Source organism: Podarcis bocagei (genome assembly GCF_964188305.1).
Source record: "Podarcis bocagei genome assembly, chromosome: 4".
In the NCBI taxonomy this organism is placed as follows: domain Eukaryota; kingdom Metazoa; phylum Chordata; class Lepidosauria; order Squamata; family Lacertidae; genus Podarcis; species Podarcis bocagei.
The window spans coordinates 52,186,285-52,201,628 of record NC_138128.1 but is presented as its reverse complement, the minus strand read 5'-3'; the positions used below and the strand labels follow the sequence as shown (position 1 = coordinate 52,201,628).

At 41.4% G+C, this 15,344-nt stretch overlaps 1 protein-coding gene across 1 annotated transcript in view; it reads left to right on the top strand.

Annotated features, from left to right (window-relative positions):
• NRAP (nebulin related anchoring protein) overlaps nucleotides 1-15,344 on the top strand; it is a 60,709-nt gene that overhangs the window by 25,731 nt on the left and 19,634 nt on the right. The window contains exons 19-28 of the mRNA XM_081192829.1: nucleotides 443-640; nucleotides 1,367-1,471; nucleotides 3,425-3,523; nucleotides 4,974-5,078; nucleotides 5,842-5,949; nucleotides 8,190-8,501; nucleotides 10,064-10,168; nucleotides 11,415-11,513; nucleotides 13,035-13,139; nucleotides 14,303-14,410. Coding sequence (XP_081048955.1) covers nucleotides 443-640; nucleotides 1,367-1,471; nucleotides 3,425-3,523; nucleotides 4,974-5,078; nucleotides 5,842-5,949; nucleotides 8,190-8,501; nucleotides 10,064-10,168; nucleotides 11,415-11,513; nucleotides 13,035-13,139; nucleotides 14,303-14,410 — 1,344 coding nt within the window. The remainder of the gene's footprint in view (nucleotides 1-442; nucleotides 641-1,366; nucleotides 1,472-3,424; nucleotides 3,524-4,973; nucleotides 5,079-5,841; nucleotides 5,950-8,189; nucleotides 8,502-10,063; nucleotides 10,169-11,414; nucleotides 11,514-13,034; nucleotides 13,140-14,302; nucleotides 14,411-15,344) is intronic.

Genomic DNA, 15,344 nt, shown 5'->3' with positions numbered 1-15,344 from the left:
GGCTTGCAATTCTGTGCCTATGCACTTTACTGTAAACCCCATTGAAATCAGTGGGATTTACATCTGAGATTATATACATAAGATCATTATGTTGTTAACTTTAATGTGAACACCGACACATTTTTGTGTGTGGAGATAAAGCATAAAACATTTTACATGCTATACATAATGATAATGAATGATAAATGTATGTTGAGTGATGCTGAGAAACAGTGAGCCGCTACAGGTATCTGAAAGAAGCATTCACAACCAGGGCATAAAGGTTGGATCAGAACTTCAGTCTTTTCAAGCCTCAATCAGGGAAGCACGAATCTGTATACAGCAATTATATTCTAAATAAGACTGTTGAATATATAGTAGAGATGGTTGCTATTATTCTCCTGCTGTTTTCACCTATACTCTTTTTGTAAAATGTTGAATGCAATTTTTTGATATTCACTAGATTGCATATAAAAAAGAATCTGAGAAGAATAAAGCTCATTTCCACTTACCAATGGACATGATAAACTTGCAACATGCCAAGAGGGCCCAGACTCTGGCTAGTGACCTTGACTATAGGAAGAAATTTCATGAATATACGGTGGTTCCAGAAGACCTAAAGACACAGTGGGCCAAAAAAGCCTATGGACTACAGAGTGAGGTAGGAGCAAAGGTCGAAAGCTGATGTTGACAGTGGTGTTACCAGAATTTATTGACTGCAAGGGTAGCCAATGTGGTGCCTTCCAGATGTTGCTGTTAGCCCCAGGGCAGGGACGAAGGAAATTGTAGTCCAAGAACATCTGGAGGGCAACTTGTTCGCTACTATTGTTTCCGAGTAGCTCAACTCTTTGTCATTACAAGCCAGATATTATATTAAACCAATCCATGGGTCTCATATGGGAATGCAGATAACTCAAGTGTCAAATTCAATCCAATTTAAATTTTGTCCAATAGAAGATATTAACGTTCAGTGGAAAGACTTTGCAGGAAGATAGCTTTAAGCAGAACACTAAAGCTTGCTATCAGTATTTGTGTGAAATAGAATTTGTGGGTAATACCAAAGGTTATAAGTTAAAGACTTGTCACCCATGGCTGGCAAATTCATGTCTTTTTGTGATACAACTAAATCTACCTACCTGCCATAGGAGCCAACTCCTTGTGGTCAAGGTCCATTTGCCCCCCCCCCCAATAATATATTTGAGGGGGCTGGGATCCCCAAAGTAGATGGGTATTGCCATTCAAATGGAGTGCATTCATTGCGTCTTGTGGTCGATTATATGGGACGGGGCTTACCTGTCCCCCCCCCCAATATTTTATTCAAGTTGTTAGCCCTGCTGCCTGCCTACCTAATCAGTCTGTGAAATAATGAGCTTTCTTTTGTCTTCAGCTTCAGTACAAGACAGACCTTACATGGATGAAGGGAGTTGGGTGGATAGCAGACGGGAGTCTCAATATTGAGCAAGCAAAGAAAGCAGGAGAACTTATTAGTGAGGTATGTCTCTTGATTTTCCTGTTAAGTATAATAAAGTCTGGCAGGACCTTCCTGGAAGATGGAAGCAGACTGAAATATTTTGAAATGATGGCACTGTATTATAATTGGATGGTTTATCAAGTCCCTGGAGAACTGTCATACATGCCTGTTGGGGAGCGGCGTACCGTGGGTTGTCAGCACCCGGGGCAAGGCAAGTAATTTGCGCCCCCTAACCTGCTGCCGCTGCCAGCTTCTTCTTGCTGCTGCCTGGTCTGGTCTGGTGTGGTTCTCTCCCGCGCTCAGCGCTGCGCTGGGCGGCCGCTGCACTGTCCCTCCCCCAGATAGTCCCTCGCTCTCTCTCCACACCGCACGCCTGGCACCCACCCCCTCCACAGTGGGCGGCAACCCAGCGGCTCGGATCGGATTCGCACAGTCAGCACTGCAGTGAGAGAGAGTGAGTGAGCCAGGTAGGGGCAGAGAGCTGCGAGCGCCCCCCCCCAGATGTTGCGCCCGGTGCGTCCGGCACCCCCTGCACCCCCCACGCTACGCCACTGCTGTTGGGTTGAGTTTGGCTTCTTCGGTCACAAGTTCTGCTAACTTATCAAAGAAAAACAGAAATTAAAAGAAAGAAAATTAGAAGATATGTAAGAGTGAAAGGAAGGAATAGGAGCTAGTTTGGCTTATTTAAAGTTGCCAGTGATTACACTCTGATACTGTAGATCCTTGACATCAGGCTATGCAGGTATTCTGAAGTAGAGGCAGGAAGAAACAGCTGTGCTCAGATCTAATATCTTGCAAGGGAGCAAATTGACATCTACTGCTGGGGTTTGCCACATAAATACTTATTGTCAAAGTATTGTCAAAATGTTGAACCCAGCCATGATCAGGTGACACAATTCTTCATCTCTGAACTGTATAAAAGGTATATCAGTTGAAAACTAACACATACCTTGGATGCTTCTATTTCCAGCCAAGGACTTGGCATTTTGTTATTCTTTGTATGACATCATATAGAGCTGAACATAATTTTTGAAAACAACTCGTTCCTAATATGCCTCACTCTCTCCCGCATCTTGAATGTGGAATAATGAGTATCTCTTTGAAATCTTTATGCACTTTAATGAAAATAAATCAATCTCAGTCTTATTTTCAGCTGGGAACATCACAGGGCAAGAGTGGGTGTGTTTGCTCTGAGACAGGGTCTTTCCCTGAAGAAATGCCAAGTTGAGGCATGCATGTAACGCATACCCTGGAGGTGGTTGTGTGTTTGATTGATGAATTGTTAGTACAAGAGAATCACATGAAGTATGCAAAAGAATGTGCCTCTTCTTTATCAACAGACATTACTGTGAAAAGGCTGTCGTTTTCTTTATCTTACGGTGTTTTTGACAACAACAAATTCGGGCCTCATTCAGAAATAACATGGTTTCTGTTATGTTGAGCATTTGCCACAGATGTTGAAGAGCAATGCAGATTGTGAACTTTTCAGGGCTGCATTTTTCATGGCTTAGCTCCCAGCAGTGCAGCAGGAGCACACGAGGAGCAAAGCAGCGATGATTTTTGCCATGTGTACCATTGTGCTGTTTGTTGAACTATAAACCATAGTTAAGCTTGGCTCTAGTTGAAAACAACTTGTGAAGCAGGCATTGGGGAGGGGGGACAAAAAAAGAACCTGGTTCATGTTGAAACCAAATAGGTAAAATGATCCATGGGGGGGGGGGTAATTAATCAGTGTAAAATAATAGCGTAAAAGTTGGGAAACAGAATGGTTATTCCACTTTATGTACTCCACCACTGTGTTATCTGAGTAACCTTGCCTCAATTTCTGAGTTGGTTTTAACATGAAAAGATTGTGTTGTTGTTGCTAGTGCTGGGAGTAAGTGGAAGGCATAACTTGTCAATTTTTTTTTTTACCTTTGAGAAATGTGGTAATGTTATCTATACCATCTTTTTAAAAAAATGCATTTCAATTAGAAAAAGTACAGACAGAAGGCTGATGCTCTAAAGTTCACAAGTGTGGCAGACAGTTCCCAGATCAAACATGCGAAGAAAAGCCAGGAACTGCAGAGTGATGTGAGTCTCCTACTTTACCTTCTCTCCACACAGATTCTTTATCATTAAAACGGGTAATTCTTGGGGACAGGCACCACCACTGAAAAAGCAATAGGATCCAGCCACAGAAATTTGTCATTGCTTTACATAGTTTTGAGGTGTACTTCTAAGATTTTTTTGAACTCCCTGTACTTCTGCAGGTAGAAAACCTTTAAACCCAAAGGGTTATCAAGAGGCGTGCTGACCAGGTTTCAGATACTATGGTGATAAAGGCCATGTACCTAACTAGAGAGAAAAAGACTAAATTGGATCTTTTAGAACATCTGCATGGACCTCTGCGGCTGTTCTTCCTCAGTGAGGCTATTCTTTCTGTCATTAAAAATGCACTGCCTGTCTTGTGTGGTACCTGGATTAGATTGTCTGCACATGGCTTCATTTTAAAATACTTCCCATTGCTTAGACTTTATTTAATAATAATTAATAATAATAATAATCCAGTTTCATTCCCCTTAGACCAGTGTTTTGCCTTTACACAATAAGGGAAATCAATGTTTTATTTAGTGCAGAAGTGGAGAATCTGTGGTCCTCCAGATGTTGCTGGACTACAAGTCCCATCATCCCTTATCATTGGCTGGTGGCTGGTGCTGATGTGAGTTGTAGTCCAGCAACTTCTGGAGCACCACAGGCTCCGCACCACTGTTTTGCTTTCACCAATACAGGTTAGTAGTGTAGTGTAGCTGTATAATATAGCTTACAATCCAGTAGTTGGCACAAGTGAGGCCACGGAGCAGGGGTGGGGAATCATTGGCCCTCCAAGGACTACAACTCCCACCCTTTCTGACCATTGGTTACTATGGACTCCAACATCATCTGGAGGGCTGAGTGTTCACTATCCCTGTCTTGGTGCTTGGGGAAATGGCAGAAGTAGGCCCCCATCCCTTCTTAACGTTCTGAACAAGATAATCTAAGTCTGTGTACACACTATTCCTTTAAAGCGCATTTGAAACACATTCTTTCTCTTAAATAATTATGTGCACTGTAGTTTATCTCTCACAGAGTTAGCAATTCCCAGCAACCCTCAACAAACTGCAGTGCCCGTGTGTGTGTGTGTGGACTGTGCTTCAAACGTGCTTTTAAGGCACAACCCTCAATTTAAGCGAAACTATTGTCTAGTGAGGGTTTCAGACTGAGGTAAAAGACACAGTCAGATAGCCAGTCATTCCACAAGTGTTTTAGCACTCATGCTCTTTCATCTTTCTTTTCATTTTATTCTTTGATATCAACCATAATTGTTCAGTCTAAAACATAAATTGATTTTGAGGCAACTTTAAAAAAAAAGTAATTGACGGTACAAACCATACACTAACTGGATGTAAGTATCCAGGAAGTTTACCTTTGAAAATTGTTACGTATTGCTTCTTAAAACAAATATGCCCAGTGCTGATACTGTTTGGTCTGCCTTTGTAAACAGGTTGCATATAGGTCAGGAAAAGAGGGTTTTCTTCATAATTACAGCATCAGCAAAGATGAGCCCCTCTTCATACAAGCCAGAAGAAATGCAGCAAATATCAGTGAGGTATGGATGGATGGGAATCCTGTGCTTTCATGCTATTGAAACAATTATTCTGTGGCTAGTAATTGATGTTTTCTCAAGAGTGGTTCAATGCATATATACTATAAATATATGGTTGTTTGGGGTTTATTTTTACCACTTTAACTATCTTTGCTTCCCACAAAGAATTTTGGTAATTACAGTTTAATAAGAGTGTTTGGAATGCAAGCCACTGCCAGATAATTACATTTTCCAGGGGGCCTTAGGAGAAGAAATAACTATTGGGCTTGTTTTGCTCTGTGTTATAGTAGTTATGCCCTTAAACTGCTCTTTCAGCCCTTTAACATATGCAATACAGTGGTACCTCGGGTTACAGATGCTTCAGGTTACATACGCTTCAGGTTACAGACTCCGCTAACCCAGAAATAGTACCTCGGGTTAAGAACTTTCCTTCAGGATGAGAACAGAAATCATGCGGTGGCAGCGGGAGGCCCCATTAGCTAAAGTAACACCTCAGGTTAAGAACAGTTTCAGGTTAAGAACGGATCTCCAGAACGAATTAAGTTCTTAACCCAAGGTACCACTGTATTGGTATGCTAATGGAGGAACTCCTAAATTTAAGCAGTAGGCAACATGCAGGTTAGAATAAGAACAGTTTTATCCTGTGTGTTTTTAATAGCTCATAAAGCCACAGGTTTCTGGTACCATTTGAAACTTTGGGTGTTACTGTTATGGCAACAGTGCATAGTAACAAAAAAAATAATTGCGGCATTGACCATCCTTTTAGAAACTGTACAAAAGTAGTTGGGAGAGCCAGAAGGAGAAGGGATTTGAACTTCATCTTGATGCCATACCATTCCTGACAGCCAAAGCAAAGAGGGACCTGGCAAGTGACGTGAGTACCGATTCAAGCTGAACACACAAGATGGGATTCAGTGTCACCCTAAGGCAGTCATTCCATCTGTGTAAGCATTGGAACGATCTCCCCTCTCCTCCCCCTGTATGCTGTCCTGGGGGAGGGGCGTTCTCTCTACCCTCCTGAGCAGATCTGGGGATGGTTAAGGGGGAAGAGGAGGCAAGTCCTGTTACACTGGCTTCTGCTTGTGCAGCAGCTTAGTTGAATCTGGTCCATCGTTCCTCTAGGGAGCTAAAGTGTGCCCCTGTGAGCAAGTCTTAGGATCTAATTTAAGGGTAGTGTAGTCTATAGCAAGGTTGGGGGACCTGTGACACTCCATATGTTGCTGGAATACAGCTCTCATTACCTCTAACTATTGGCTATGCTTGCTGGGACTGATCATGGGTTCCTCACCCCTATGTTACCTGAGCTCCAAATCACAGTACAGAGGGCTGACCAAAACAAATAAACCCCAGCCGAAATGACCTTTGCTGTATGTTCCAGATGTTGCTGTTGTTCATTTTATTTATATTAATTTGATTCATATCTCACCCTTCTTCCTGAAAGAAGGGCACAGAAAATTATAAAGCAAACAAACACAAAAGATCTCAGAAAAGTTACAAACATTATCTCAGTGAGCAATTCTCAGGGTTGTCAGGGGCAGTGCCTGCTGGTCAGAGTAAATGGGGATGCTTTTAATTGTTTTCCTGGAAAACCCACAAAATTTCCTGGGCATCCCACAGAGAACTGCTACTGAAAAGACCCTGTCTTGTGTCTCCGCCAGCTGTGTAGACCTCAGCGGCGGCACCACCAACAAGGCCTCACCTGCTGAGATTGTTTATATCCGGGAAGGTATTCTTTTAAGTACTTGGATACCATGTCATTTACAGCTTTATATGCTAGTCCTACCACCTCGAATTTGGCCTAGTAGCTCACTGGCAACCAGTACAGCAGTACGATGGTCTCATCTGGCTGCCCCACTTACTAATCCAACATCCTGCAAGAAGTAGTATTTAGTCTCCCACATTATCAGATATTGACACTTTTATCCCTCAAAACACAGGATTGTGAGGCGGAATGCTCTGTAAAAAATGTATTGCACAAGAAAACTAAGCTATTGAATTACCATCAAACACAATTCTGTGAAAAATTTCAGGGGAAGAACTAAACTCTTGCCACTATGAAAGGTCTTAGGACAGGCTTCCTCAACCTTGGCCCTCCAGATGTTTTGAGACTACAGTTCCCATCATCCCTGACCACTGGTCCTGCTAGCTAGGGATCATGGGAATTGTAGGCCAAAAACATCTGGAGGGCTGAGGTTGAGGAAGCCTGTCTTCGGATCTGATTCCCAAGCCTCTGAGTGTAGATATTACCTGAACTCCGTAACTCTGCACTGACCTTTACCTGAAACAATACATTTTATTTAGCTTGTGCTAGTGCTGAAAAGCACAACTTGACCTTTTGAGCTGCAGCTTCCCAGTACCACTCCAAGATGCTATGACTTCTGCAGAAAAAATAATAATAATACAAAAAACAAACACTGAAAATGTGCTGCCCTTTCATGGCGTGCAGAAGCTGCCCCTCTAGGCATCTACCTCACTTCTTTGCCAAGTGTGTTGTTCTTTGGGGCTACTGGTTCAGTCAAGAAGGTGCAACACTCTAATGATGCAATACTATGCATTTTTACTTGGAAGCGAATCTCAGTGTATTCAGTGAGAAATGTGTTTAGGACCTTAGACTGTGGTTCTAAACAAATTTACTAGTGTGAATAAGCCCTGCTGAACACAGTAGGACTTAGATGCATAGGACTGTGCTAATAATGACATAAAACGTAAATCATATCATGCATTTTCAAGTAACACAAAGGCTCCCTGCCCCTGGGACAAAGCAGTAAATGAAAAAGATGCTCCTTTTGGAAACATTAAAAAAGAGCATGCAAGCATCCTCATTTTGTGCACTTCAACCACATATAAAAGTTAGTCCTTATTACTTGCTTTCTGCTTTTTGTTGAGCGGGAAAAGTATGCTTTTGATGTACGGATGTGTTGTACTTAGACATATTAAGTGTGCTTGTCAGTAGTTTTGCAGGAGGCCAAAGTGCCTTTTCTGAAGTAGCCTATTAAACCGGTTTATTGAAATGTTCCGTTTACTTCAACCCGATGCTGTTGCTTACAATGGCTTTGAGCTTATTACCTTTCTTTGTAACTACGATCCATTCCCTCCCCCCCCCTTCTTTAACAGGTAAAATACAAGGAGAGTTATGAGAAGACGAGAGGAAAGTTGATTGGGGTGAAGGGTGTGAACGAAGACTCGCAGATGGCTCACTCGCTTCATATGTCGAAGATGCAGAGTGATCTGGAATATAAAAGGGCGTTTGAGAATGTAAAGACCCAGTATAATGTGTCTATGGATATGATAAATATTGTCCATGCCAAGAAAGCTCAGGATTTGGCCACTGATAGGGGATACAAGACAATTCTTCATCGCTATACTGCCTTGCCTACAGATATGAAGGTGGAATGGGCAAAGCGGGCATATGACCTGCAGAGTGATGTAAGTTACACCGTCTATTTTTTAATTATTTATTCTAATTTTTATTATTTAAGATTTATATACCACTTTTTTTTAAAAAAACAACCCTCTAAATAGTTTACATAAAAGAGAATAAAATATTCATAAGAAAATACCAATTAAATCACCATATGGAAAAGCCTTTCTGGGTTAATCAAATAAATTAAGCAATTTAAATGAGAACTCGCATGCACAGTCAAATACAGGTTAACTGTTATGCTAAGAACACTGTTGCACAGGGTCCTGAGCTATAGTATTTAATTATATGAAAGAGTCACAGACTATGCCAGTCCCTACTCTGGTCTAGTTCAAAATCACTACTAGCTTAAAACATGGCGGCTGTTAGCCATAACAGGGTAAAGTATGGCCACATTTTAAATTGAGGAGAAATTTAAAATAATTGTAGCTTGGCTGTATGGAGCATATTTCAGTGATAGGTTGACTGAAGCAATCTGCCCTTTCCCTTCTGCTCCAGCTAAAGCCCAAAGGACCAGATAAGCTGTCCTTTTCATTTTTAGACCCTCCAAAAAAGTGATTACATTTGTTCAGTGGTGGTTGGTACCCATTGGAACTGGTAGTGCAGAAGACAGGGAGGCCAATAGTAGATGGGAACCACCAGTTGACTGAGACAGAGCCAATAACAGGTTGAGCCAACCAATTGTGGATTGGTTCCCATCTCCCTCCCTCCTGAGTTCTGCAAGGCCAAAGGAGGAAGGTGACAGCCAGGGCTACCTTCTTGCCTTGTTGTCGTAAGGAGTCAGGCAGATGGGGGCTGGTTAAGGGCAGGCTGAGGTTGGTGGGGTAGTGCCCTGTTTGCTCTGAGGAACCAGCCTCCACTGCATTTATCCTCCAACCCAGCAGTTTATATAATGTTATGCTAGACCAGGAAATGAAGGAGCCCTGGATGTTGTGAAGCTACTGCAGCTTTTCACACTTCTGGTATAAAGGAATGTTATGCTTCTCCCCCATATTTGGTTGTATAGGTGCAAGATAAAGGTAAACCACAAACACACGCCTATGGAGATGCCTGTCCCCCCCCCCCTTTGTTGTCACATATCAAAAGTTCTGGCAAATGTCTACCATCCACCCTAGGGCTGCAATCATGTCTGCACTTACATGGGAATAGTCTCATTGGACCAAGCGGGACTTACTTACAAGTAAACATGCACAGGATAGAGTGGAATGTCTGATGAGAAATCTTCCGGAACATTCCTGCACTGTTTTTAGTACTCAATATCCCTGCAGTGTTGATTTAACCACAAACCATTAGCAAGCTCTAACAGGAGGGTTTTTTAATATAAAAAAATTAAGCTTTTGAAAAACCTTTTCTTTTAAATCTTATAGCAGAAATGTTTGCTGTTGGTGATATCACCATCTCTTTTCTTAACCCCCCCTCCCATTTCTACCCACAACTGCAAAGAAGTGGATAAAACAAAAGCAGCCACTAATTTGGCTCAGCTGGTGTTCTGATGTGTGAATTCTTTAGGTGGCATTTTAAATGTGCGAGCAGCAACAATGGGGCATTTTTCTTTTCCTTTTGTCAGAACCGATACAGAGCAGATTTGAACTGGATGAAAGGCGTCGGATGGATCGCCACTGGGTCATTAAATGTGAAGCAAGCTAAGAAGGCAGGAGAACTCATTAGTGAGGTGAGATTTCATGACAGCACATAACAAAACTTGCCGCATAATGCGTGCAAAATGTCTGTATAAAATTAAAATAATTTCCACTCAAAGGGGGAAAAGAAAAAGGCATCCCACATGAAAGCCCTCAAAACCAGGAATAGGACTCGTAATTAGAGGGAAGCCAGATACCAAACACAAAACAGTAGGAGTCCATATAGCCTTTGCAAAAACAAAGTAGGTGACAAATGATATCATGAATAATAATGGCAATCAAACAATGCTCAATTGCTACCCCACTAGCTTAGGTTTTTTAATGAAGTGAATCAAGAAAAGGCCTTATAAGGTGTACTTATAGGCACAGAGAACCTACTTTTAACCAGGTTTCTCTCTCTCTCTCTCTCTCTCTCTCTCTCTCTCTCTCTCTCTCATACACACACACACACGCACACACACACACACACACACACTTCAACAAAGAGCAACAATGCAGCTTGGTGATGATTTTGAACACAATTAAACTGCATCACCCACAGTTAGAACCTCTGAGATTCTAAAGGGTCCCATCACTGACAATTATATTAATTATGCTAAGAAGGCCGTTATGCACACTCAGATTGAAGACAGAGAGGTGAAGACGGTACAATAAGAAGTATATCAATGTCTCAGTCTGAACATAGGTCTTGTAGGAAGTTTTTAGTGCTTTAGCCATGGTGGCGCAAAATAAATGAAAGTGCACGTTCATACCCACTTGAGTTCAACTCTCTGAAAATATTGTTCGTTACTGGCTTCAGTTTCCCATGAAAGCATGCCCCTTGCATCTTCCCTTCTTGTAGCGCTTCTTTTACAAGGTCATTGCATTTTCAACACCTGAATGACAGCTCCTGGGAAATATTGCTCTTTTGCCTCCTATTGTTGAATTATTTTGCCTCCAGAAGACCCTGTTAATACAAAATGCTGTTTTGTGTTTCAGGCCATTTGAAAAAGATTTTCCAGTCGTGGGACCTTGGTTATTTTAGTAGGCGTAGATCATCCTGAAATATTTTCCTTAAATTTAAGTGAGATTTCTTTTAAGGATTAATAGGTAAAGGTTATTGTTAAATGGAAACAAATATTAATCTGAAAGTTCCTAGGAGATGAAGCTAAGGAAAGAGGAATAATAATTATGTTCACAAATTCACTCTAATCTCAAGCAACCTATGATTTTTTTTCTTTCAAATAGCATGAAAGAGCAGCACAAAATTCACAGCTTTGATCTTTTTCTGCTCAACAGACGAAGTACCGTCAGCATCCATATGCTTTGAAGTTTACCAGTATTAAAGACACTCCTGAGATGATCCAGGCTAGAATTAGTTATAACCAGGCTGTGGATGTAAGTTATAATGTATATACATTATGATTATAAGAGTGGTATCCTCTTTGAACGACCTCATTGAAACACAGGCTTTCTTTTTCACTCCCTGTCACTGAGATCATTCCTAGGAACCAAGAAATTTGTGTTCTAATCAGATGAACCTTACAAAGGCCACTTTTAATCAGAATGGAAACCTTCCATTCTCCACAGAGCCCAGTGGAAACCCTTGTATAGAACATTTAACATAAATGAACTTTTGTACAGATGCATTTTCAACTGTATTTTGACTGATAAAATTTTATATCCGTGAATTAGAATATTTGCAATCTGTAATTGGACCAGTGCCGTATTGTTTTCTTTTGGGAGGTTCCAAATTTAAACCCAAAAATCTGAATGAATAATATTCTCAAACTGGGTATTGAAAAATTCATTCCAGCAGTCAAGTTCACACTCATTCAAGTCAATGAGAATGGGATCCAAGAAGTTCCCTTGCACTAATGGACAGACTTTTGATTCATCAGAAGTATTGGCTAATGAAGGGGTGGTGATATCTATGGATTCCCCCATGTGGCCTCTCATTCCACCTTCCATCCTGTTCTAGAGGGTTCACCAACTATCTGAAGGCATTTTTCAGGGGAAGTTGGGTTCTGAATGGGGAAGGGGACTCTACCAACATCTTCTTTATTCCTCTTCCAATAGTCATTTTGGTGGGTACCACTGCTGGATCAAAAGCCTTTCTGTGAGTGCAAGGGCACCAAGTGGATTACACCCTGTGAAAATGTGTGGTCTGCTTCATAGAGAATTATTCCCATGTGGTCATAGGCATGGCCATGCCTGAGGACAATTGCATGTTGGGAAATGCCTTATCTTGTAGTATTAAACACCACTACTGTGTTACTTAGGGAAGCGGGTGGCACTGTGGGTAAAACCTCAGCGCCTAGGACTTGCTGATCGTCAGGTCGGCGGTTCGAATCCCTGCGGCGGGGTGCGCTCCCGTTGCTCGGTCCCAGCGCCTGCCTAGCAGTTCGAAAGCACCCCCGGGTGCAAGTAGATAAATAGGGACCGCTTACTAGCGGGAAGGTAAACGGCGTTTCCGTGTGCTGCGCTGGCTCGCCAGATGCAGCTTGTCACGCTGGCCATGTGACCCGGAAGTGTCTTCGGACAGCGCTGGCCCCCGGCCTCTTAAGTGAGATGGGCGCGCAACCCCAGAGTCGGACACGACTGGCCCGTACGGGCAGGGGTACCTTTAGCTTTACCGTGTTACTTATTTAATAATTTATTTAATATGGGTGGGGCATAAATAATAAATTATTATTATTATTATTATTATTATTATTATTATTATTATTATTATTATTGGTGTGGGGCTCTTCTAAGATCAAAGTGCTCAGACAGCTTCATTTGGGAGAGCTGATCCTTCAAATAATTTTAGTAATTGTAGTAAGAATTGTTTTACACAATATAACTTTTTAGCGGTCTGTGTGAACCACTGTGGCATATGCAGCAAGCGTCCTATATGGTATTTTTCGTATTTTGCAGAGGATATATAAGGAACACGGAGAGAATGTAAAACATCATTACACCCAAACGGCAGAACTTCCGGAGATCTTTCAAGCTAAACAAAATGCTGTGAATATCAGTGAGGTGAGATTTCATTTTGTGCCGTGTCTTGCGGTGACACTTTCAATAGCATATTGTTCTTGGAGACTTCTTTACACTCATCATAGCTGGAATTGATAACAATGCATTTAGATTTCTGCATCCGGAGGGTGATCATGTTAAGACTATCTCAGCCCGCATGCAAGGACTGTCATTGAAGCATTATCCCATGCCCACATGCCTTAGTTTCCTCCTTTACTTTTAGCAAAGGCAGCACAGGATTGTGTTATAGGTTCTGTGACTTGGTCTAAAAAGACTTGCTAGGAAGACGCAGAAGAACTAGGGCTGAGGTGAAAACTGCTGAAAAAATAATTTTTCCAATCTTCATGTGAGTCTGAGAATAAATTCAGGTCCCTAAATGGGGTGGGGTATAGTGGAAAAATTTGCTGACAGGTTCATAGGGAGAGGGATTACTTCATTTTTTTTATATGCAGCAGCAGTGACTGGCCACCATTTTCTTTACATCAGGATGCTTCTGGTACAGCATCAGTCTGGGCCATTGTGGGGAGGGAAATGGCAGCTGACACGGACATTTGTGCCCCCATATGAACACCGGCAATTACCATTTCCGTTAGTGTCTGGCTGCCATCCCCCCACCCCACCCCCAAGATGCCTTGGAACAGTACTGCATCTGAAGTATTTTGTTTAAGAAAACATCCATATTATTGCCACTGCCTCTGGTGGTAGCAGCAAAATGAAGCACGAAAGAAAAAGCATTTGCCACTGCTGAAGGCAAGTGCTCTCTGAAAATATGGCCTCCCAGTGTTGCTGCCTACAGATGGAGTCATGGAATCAAAACTCGGTGGGTTGTATCCCTGATTTTTCCGTTTCAACTTACTGGATTAAATCCAGACCAACATAGTTGGACTTGGGTTCCCATAGAAACCAGTAGAGCTTAAGGCATTTGCCCTATTGATTTCATTGTAACCTTAGTTCAAATAACTGGGCCTGGATCCAGCACACTGTCATCAGTGAAGTGCAGCATTGGAAGAGAGTTGTGACCCTGAAGTGCACAAGATGAGCCTAAAGGTATATTTGCCAAAACTAGGAACAAGGGAATTAATGCAGGTTTCTTTCTCGGCGTAGGTTCATATGCATATGATTGGGGAGAGAGCTTCAAACTGTTCCCATTTACTGTCTTAAAACAGATTTGCTACAAGGAATCCTGGAAGAAGATGCAAGATGGGGGTTATAAACTGAAACTGGATGCCATTCCTTTCCAGACAGCAAAGGCTTCCACTGAGATTATAAGTGATGTAAGTTGATTTAATAGCAATATTGACTGGTACAAAATGGGAGATCTTAGCTGATAAAATTCTCCGGGGTGCAATTGGCGTGGACAGTGGGAAGGCAGAAAGAAAGCCTGTGTTTTATGTTTGAAGGGAAAATACAACCAGCTCTTGATGATCTCTACAAATTGTGTGACTGGACTAAAAAAGCAGACGTAATTCAGTGTTAAGTAAGTGTATCCTGATGTGTGTTAGGTACATAATGATAAATTCGTGTCTTCCTGAGTTTAATACTTACTTGAAATATTTCTTTACCGTCCTTCATGATCAAATTCACATTAACAAATTGGCTGCAATTAAACTGGGAAGAAATCCTGGGGTTTAGTGAAAATAGGACCCTAATGTGCAGTGGTGTAGCAAAGCCAAATGGAACATTAACAAGGGTCTTGGACAGGCTAGAAAATAAAGCAGCATATAACCTGCATCCTTCCTTAGCTCAAGAGCTGTAAGATAAACACAGAAAAGTATTTTTGCTACCATGCTTTGAAATAATCATATCCCTTCAGTCAAAAATAATGTTAAAGGAGTCCTGAATGGAGAAGCCTTCTCTCTTATGGCCTGTTGGGATAAAAGAACTCTTGGGTTTTATTAAATAATAAATATATATCTTTAAATAAAATTATTTTATTAAATGTATAACAAACGCAACCAACAGAGTATTCTGAAAATTCAACAAAAGAGAAAAAACAACAATTGAGCATGGTCAGGTATAAGGTATTGATGCAAAAGATATAAAGAAAAATATAACAAGACACTTGTACAAAAGAGGCAATTCAGCAGTATTCCAAGATAAGAACAGTAGATCAAAAACTCATATAATCAAAAATAGTGCCATATGATACTGTATTTGGTTGGAATTCAAATACAGTCATATCTCGAGTTACAGACACTTCGGGTTGCG